The sequence below is a fragment of the Tupaia chinensis genome, unplaced genomic scaffold, assembly GCF_000334495.1.
Source record: "Tupaia chinensis unplaced genomic scaffold, TupChi_1.0 Scaffold000182_1, whole genome shotgun sequence".
Taxonomy (NCBI): Eukaryota; Metazoa; Chordata; class Mammalia; order Scandentia; family Tupaiidae; genus Tupaia; species Tupaia belangeri.
Window position 1 is genome coordinate 7,902,956 of NW_006159657.1, and position 8,006 is coordinate 7,910,961.

The window sequence follows — 8,006 nt, forward strand, 5'->3', positions numbered from 1 at the left end:
ACTGCATTTTCCCTTTTGCTTTCCTTAAACCTGACTGGTGCATTTATCACCGTTTGCATGTTCACTTTATTTAATCCAATTATGGCAGCCACGTCAAAATCAAACTTAGCATCATGCGGCACCACACAGAGCTGCACACGCATCCCTCCCTTGGCCTCGGCTTGTGCGTGTAGGTCAGCTCTGGAACTTTCCTCTTTTCAAAACACTGTACAGAGAAGGAAGACGAAAGAGAGTAGAAGGAAAATGCATTTACAGTGTCATCTCTGAGAGGTAAATAGGATTTTTATTTTCTTCTTTGCATTTTTTAGACATTCCAAGCCTGTTATGAAGGACATGCATTACTTTTATATTCAGTACAAAAGGCCGTAAACATTGTTTTTAAAAATACATGAGACTTCGAAAACCAATTAGCCCTCTGTGGACCTTTAGACTCTTGGAAGTATAAGCCGATTTGGGGCCTCAAGCTTATGCAGAACATAGACCGCAGAGCAGCGGACTCCAGGGCCGAGAATTCCAGCTTCTCTTTCTTTCCTCTTTGAATGACAAACCCAAGTAAGCTTTCTCCACGTGGGCAGTAATGGTTCTGCGCAGAGCATTTACTGCGCCAGGGTCTGCCCTCCGTGCCTTACAGTTACCGACTCTTCCCATCCTCCCCACAGGCCCCGCATCGTCATCCAGCTGGGGACACTGAGGCTAGACACATTTAACAACACCCAGTTTGTAACGGGGAGGAGATTCGTACCTAGGCAATCTGGCTTGAGAGTCACTTTTTTTTTTTTTTAGGGTATCTCTTCATTTCCTCCATAAGCAAGAGATACAGAGATGCAGAGACTGACAGCACTCCCACGGGGGCCTGATGCTGTGACTCACCATTAGCTACAGCCAGCTCAGGGCGTGGGCAGGCACATTCCCGGTGTACTCAGGGAGGTCTCTGGATGCAAACCTGGAAGCTTCCCTAAGGGTCAGCCTCACAGAATGTCACATTTCATGCTGCACCACTGTCCGGTGTCCGGAGTCTGGTTTCTTCAGCACCGTACCGCCTGCGGTGGTATTCCTGGTGGAGTTCCCTCTGTACCCAGGCCACGAGCACCGGCGATGGCCTGCCTCTCCTGTGTCGGTCTACACTAGTGAGGCAGCGAGGGCGAGCCTCTCCCCGCAGCTCTCGCACTCCTCCACCTTGGCCTTTTTCCTTCATTCGGACCCTGGCACAGCCTGCTGCTGTCACTCACACGGCTCCTGGCCACAGCTCTTTAGGGGAATGTTATCAAGTTTAATTAAACACCACCTCCTCTGCAAAGTCTTCCCAACCGTCTCCATAATGAGGTCCCTGTCTCTGTTCTCTGCCATTGCATCCTGATTTGTTCCTATATAGCACACATCATGATCTGTAATTATGTATTTGTGTCTTTTGTATTTCTTTATGTCTACTTACTTATTGATCACTTAATGCAGAATTGTGGATGGTTCTGGGGCCAGAGTGTGGGAGCCACAGCCTGACTGCCAAGGCTTAAAGTCCATCTTCATCACTAACCGGCTCTGTGGTCTTGGGGAAATTACTTCGCCTCTCTGTTTCTTCATGTGTAAAATGACCCCTCACGGCCCCGTACCGAAAACGCCATGAGAGAATATAGATGAAGTGTGTGAACCAGGGCCTAGAATGCAGTATGTGCTCAGTGAGTGGAGCTGTTAGTAGTTAGGCTTTGGTCTCCCCCATGGGAACAGAGAAGGGCAGGGATGGTATCTGTTATTCACACAAGTATTCTCAGCTCATGGGCCAGGGCCTGAAAATCTGGGACTCTTTTTGAGCTGCTACATGAGTGGGTGCATGCCTGAACCCCTATGCTCTCCCAGTTACTGCATGCAGAGGTATAAGAGTCAACCTAAGCCCAGATCAGCCAGGGTACCACCCACCGTGGGCCTGAGCAAAACAGTCAGCAGGGTCCATGAGGAGCTACTGAACTGCAAACCCAGTGAGCTAAATCCTTGTGAGCTTGAGACTTGCACAGATGGGAGGGCTTGTATCCAAGGTGTTTAGACAGAGTTAGGATGATTGGGATGCCTGTTGCCTTCACCATCAAGACAGTGTTGCTTAACTAAGATGATTGCAAGAGCTAGACTCACCCTGAGGGCACTGTACCTCTGTCCTTGGTGCTGAAACGCCTGTGCTTTTTTTTCAGGACATAGAGCATGTCTCCTTAGCCTTGTCGGTGCCCTACATCTCTGTCTATCAAAGCCCAGGAGAGTGAAGAGAAAAGATAGATTTTTAAAATTCCATCTTTATGAAAAAAAAAGATGTTAAGCGTTTTGATGGACATTTGTGGAGCACTTACTGTATGATGTTATCTAAACCTTCTCACCAGCTCTGTGAAGTCGATATTATTGTCATCACCATTGCCACATGAGAAGCTGGAGCAACATGTAGTTAAGGGTGCCTAGTTAAGTAGTAGACATGGGACCTGGACCCAGTCGTCTGTCTCTGAAGCCCAAAACCCAGCCGCTGTATCATCTCCCTGTAAGGTGCGAACCTGATCGCACGGCTGGCTCGCTTCATGTTTTGTTCCGGGACATCATTTTGTAACTAAAATGCTTAGGTTGTCCTTATGCTAAAGGGGTAATCTGAGTTCGGCAACAGATCACTGGACAGGAACAGAGAAGAAAAGGAAATTTTTTTTTCTAGGCCGTGTGATGTAGGATGTATTATCTATCCTCCCTGGGTCTCAATGGTTTTCTTGTTTGCTTTATTTAATCTGTAGAATTAGTTATATTCACTGATTGCTAAGATTTATTCTTGCTCAAACATCCCATAAAACCAGAGGAGCAGTGTTCTTCCTTGTAGAACTCATAGAATGGGACAAATGTTGCTAGAATAATTTTACACTCAGTGAATATGCCAAGATTGCAGCCAGGAATTAACTGAATTGAGACACTTTCTCATTGTCTGCCTTTTCTGATATCGCTTCCAAAGACCACAGATGCTTTCTTAATATACTCCTCAGAGAGAATCAGGACCCCTCCCCACCTCCCATCTGATTTACATCGATGCTCAGACAGTAGATTTGGTCCCTGTGAGGTCCCAGCAGAATCCTGCTTACCTGTGACATTGCACTATTTTTTGCCAATAGATAAAAATCTTTTTGTGTGTGTGTGGGGGGGAGGAGAGGTTTTTGCTATAGGGGCACGTGCACTTGTCAGAAAGACAGAGAGACAGAAAGCAAGAAATCACCCACCGGGGTGATGGCCATGCCCCAACCCTTTCTCCTCCATTCTCCTCTCGAGATCTTGGGCATGCACGCACACACACACACCCGGTGTGAGTTTAAGCCACCAGGTCCAGGACTTGAACCACAGTCAACTACATGGGAGTCCAGCGACATAGCCATTACACCAACTGCTGGTCCCACCAATAGATAAAAATCTTAAGATAAACTACCCATCCTCAGAGCCCAGGAAGTAAAACTGAATACAGATGATTCCTTTTTGACCCCAAGTAGCTTATTCTGAAGGTCAAAGACCATGTGAGATCTAGCAGAAAACCTCTTCCAAAACCAACAATGAGCCCTTGTAATTGGTTCCCTCTCCTATCTGGGCATTGTTTTGTTTTTGTTTGTTTGTTGTTTGTTTGTGAGGTAATAGAAGTACTCATAGCCTTGATTTGCACTCTTGTGCAGGGACCCTCGTGATCAGGGCAGCAAAGAATGCCAGAATAGTCAAAAGCTTACGTTGGCTCCAGCAGACCTGAATTTAAGTCTAAGGCTTAGCTGTGCAACTCTGGGGAAATTACTTAACCCTTCTGAGATTCTGTTCCTTTGTCTGTCAAACACATGCTAGAAGAATCTGATCCCTGGTTAGCTACTTTTTGAATGCCCATCAGGCATGGCTGCTATCCATCTCTTTTATTCGTGTAGTCAGTGAATATTGACTGAGTACCAAGTGTATACTAGGCTCTTCTAGGCACTAGAGACACAGCAGCTGGCATCGAATGAGAAGATACAGACAGTGCACCAGATAAATATCTTGTATGTAATATTCAAAAGTCAGAAGTACCATAGAGAAAAACGAAGCATGAAAGGAAGACCGGGGATACCAGGAATAGGAGAGTAAGAAGGGAGTGTGGTTGGGGCTGTTCATTGCTTGAGTGAACAGGGCTTCCTAAACACTTTCAAGGCCCTTCGAGAAACATCACGGATCACACTTGTGCAGCTGATTAGGGAGGTTGTCAGGGCAAGTTCGGATGAGGAAATGCGTTCAGAAGAGGAGCCAACCCCATTCATCTAGCCCATGATTGCAGAGGCAGGATGAGTACCTAGATCCCTGCCGGTGGGCGCAGGGTAAGCACATCAACAGGAAATGAAACCGAGGGGAGGAGAGCATCACTGACCCCCTCTGTGTACGCAGCCAGTTGTGCAGACCAGTTCCATCCCCTGGTGAGGGGCTCTGCACCCTTCGTTGGTGAGCCAGCCCTTCCAGAAAGACACACCCGATGCTTACTGACTGGCTTACTTGGTGTTTCAACTTTATCTTTTCAAGTTACGGTGAATGAGCAGGGCAGAAGTAAAAGCAGACCCCTGCCCAAACAGCTGAATCCTTTCCCATGGTACATGCATAGAGTTTGGACTTCCACCTTTTCCCACTCCAAAACTAAGTCCCCAGTAGCCCCTGCCTTTCCTGAAACATTTCCGAGTCCTGGGGAATTAGTCATCTCTATTTACTCATAATTAAGCAAAGCAGGCGTTTACAGCTTACCAATTTCTGAATGCAGTAAATACAGCAGCCAATCTCCCAACCCCATGAATATTTCATTTTGGAGATGACTGCATAAATATTATATTTGGATATTATGGTCTGGGACATCACATTAAAATTGCAAGACAATGCTATTATCCCATATAATGGAACATGAAATTAAAAAGCCAGTCCATGGGAAGAAAAATTTGTTAAGTCCTCTCACCTATATTTCTTGTTTCTCTCTTTCGGTTAGTCTGGCTACCATGTACATTTTTATATACATTATGTAACTTTTAAAGTTTTGGTATGGTTAAGTGCACCAAGTGGACATTATTGTATAATTAGCACTAGCTGGAGTCAAAGTAGGATTTTCTTTTTCTAAACTCAAGGCTTTTCTTTAATGTCCCAGTTGGAGTCAAGTTACGTTTTAGTGGAGTGATATGGTAAGGTAAGTATAGTGAAAAACATTCGCTAAGTCCTTCCCCAGAGAGAGCATGGTTTTGCTGATAAGCTTGGATTTTTGCATGTATAGAGACATGTTAGAAGGGCCAGCAGGTGAAATGGTGGTTAAGGTGCCAGACTCCCACATGGCCAACTGCAGTTTGAGTCCCAGACCTGACAGCTGTCTCAATTTCTCCCTCTCTCTCACTCTCTCTTTCTCTGTGTCTCTCTGTCTCTCTCTCTCTGGGCAAATTAAACAATAATAATAATGATGAATAAGCAATAATAATAATGATAAATAAAATAATTCCTTTTTTTTTTTTTTTTGGAGAGGTTTTTGCTATAGGGCTCGCTCGCCAGACAGAGAGAGAGACAGAAAGCGAGAAATCACCCCCCAGGGGGGATGGCCACGTCGCAATCCCTTCTCCTCTGTTCTCCTCTCGGGATTTTGGGCATGCACACACACGTGCCTGGCGTGAGTTTTAAGCCACCAGGTCTGGGACACGAACCACAGTTGACTACGTGGGAGTCCAGCGACATAGCCATTACGCTAACTGCTGATCCCAAAATAAAATATTTCTTTAAAAGAAAAACACAGACATGGGAAAGAACCGGATTGGGGGCATGGGGTGCCTGTATCTTTCCATTGACATCTGCCCTCATGAGTCCTCTCTATGTCCTCAGACGTCAACCTTTTCTGAGTTAAGTGTATCCATATGTAACCTGATGCCTGCCTCACACTCACTTCCTGCGTTAACAGAGTGACTTACAGACTGTCACAGCCGGAAAATACATTGGGAAGGATCTAACCCAAGGTAGTATGAGTAGCAGCCTGTAGACTGGATTGAGCCTAGAGATGCTTCCTTAGGCAGAGTCACCTTCTTCAAGAAGTTAAATGCCTTTAAAAATGTGCATTCTTTGCTGATTTCACTATTCCCTATAGTCTTATCCTCAGCCTGCTTCACACACTTCTATTATCTGTCTGACCCCTGTAGAAATTTAATCTTACAACCCAGACCCAGCCTAACCTTGTCACTTTACCAAGGGAGGAGCTGAGGCTTAGAGAGAACACCTCACTTTTCAGAGTGTTCCAACAGGGTACAGGTAAAGCCATACTGTCTCGTAGATGAAAAACTCATTGCAGTAGAATTCAGAGCCTTTTCCACCAGCATCATCGTCATCATATTTTATTACACATTACCCATGTTGTTAAGGCTTCATTGTGATCTGCCATTACCCTCAGCGAGTAGCCAACATCTAGAGACAGAGCCTCTGCTCATGCGGTAGGAAGTGCTAGGGCTGTGGGGTTTTCATGAGGTTTCAGGCAGTTCCCTTGAGTGGCTTGTTGGAGGCCCAAGGGGAGGGATTCCTTCTAGAATTCTGTGACCAGCAGGGTGGGACCACTGCTAGCTTCTCTACCCTGATGTCTTGTCACTATAGACTTTTGCTGAGCTACTGCCTTGCACAGCCGTAGGACTCCTCAGGCAGGCAGAAAGGAGAAACCCAAGGTCAGTCTTATTGCAAACAGGGTCTCCCTGGCAGAAGGCAGAAAGCTCCAGTCTGAAGACAGAGTGAAGCCAGCTGTGATGGAAACGCAGAGCGAGAGCGCTCTGGAACTCTGAGCAGACTGGTTTCATGGAGGAGGTGATATTTTGTAACGAGACAGAGGTGACATTTGCAGATTATGAATGAACAAATGCCACCAGATTGTATGCTTTAGAATGGTTAATTTTATGTTGCATGCATTTGACCTCAATTGCAAAAATACCATCACCACAAACTGTGTCACTGGCCCAGCGGTCTCCTGCCTGAGCCCTGCTGGCCTCTCTCCAAGCTCCACACCTCGCTTAGAGGATTCTCTGTATCTACACTGTTCATTTCCTCTTCACGCAGCCTTCACAGCCTAACTCATACCTCCTCTGGGAAGCCATCTCTGACCACTGGGCTCTCAGCATCCTGGCTCTTTTTAGAGAGAGATTTTTGCTATGGAGCATGTGTGCTGGCTGGAGAGACAGAGAGAGGAAGTGAGAAGTACCCTCAGCCCCCAGGGAGGCTGACCATGCTACAGTCCTTTCTCCTTCCATTCTCCTCTCAGGATTTTGGATTTGGGGAACACACAAGCACCTGGCTTGAGTTTCAAGCCTCTGGGTCCAGGACTTGAACCACGTTCAGCCATGAAGGAGTCCAGTGCCTTAGCTGCTATGCCACCTGCTGGCCCAGGCATTCTGGCTCTTTTAACCTTGCTCTATTGCTCATTTTTCTGAAATTCCTAGACCCTCTTTTAAGCTGTAGTTATATGTGCCTGTCTGACATTTCCTCAATCACACCATGAGTTCCCAGAAAGGCCTGTGGTTTATATTGCTCACACTCTCCACAGTACTCACCCCAAGGCGAGGAGTGTGCCAGGGGCGGCCATGTATTTGATTGTGGATGAACAGAGTACCTGCCTTGCTGGGATATAGTGACCAGCTACACTGGTGAGGAGCGTGTGATTGCCTCCATCCAGAGCCCTGCTTCAGTGGTTGGTGTTCCACCCATGTTCTTCCTACTGAGGCTGTGGCCTTGCTTGGACTCCAGTGGCGTTCCCTCTTACAGGGCATCTGCGGACTCAGAGCTACTTTCTCTGCAGGTTCATCCGGAAACAAGGCCTGGACCGGCTCTTCCTGGAGTGTGATGCACACATGTGGCGCCTGGGAGACCGACGAATCCCAGAGGGCATTGCAGTAGATGGCGGCTCGGATTGGTTCCTGTTGAACCGGAAGTTTGTGGAGTACGTGACATTCTCCACAGATGACCTGGTGACCAAGATGAAACAGTTCTACTCCTACACCCTGCTTCCT

General features: G+C 46.7%; 1 protein-coding gene across 1 annotated transcript in view; it reads left to right on the forward strand.

Annotated features, from left to right (window-relative positions):
• XYLT1 (xylosyltransferase 1) overlaps positions 1 to 8,006 on the forward strand; it is a gene marked incomplete at its 5' end in the record, with an annotated part of 347,438 nt that overhangs the window by 302,431 nt on the left and 37,001 nt on the right. Inside the window, one exon of the mRNA XM_006146570.3 lies at positions 7,796 to 8,005. Within this exon, the coding sequence (XP_006146632.1) occupies positions 7,796 to 8,005 (210 nt within the window). The remainder of the gene's footprint in view (positions 1 to 7,795; position 8,006) is intronic.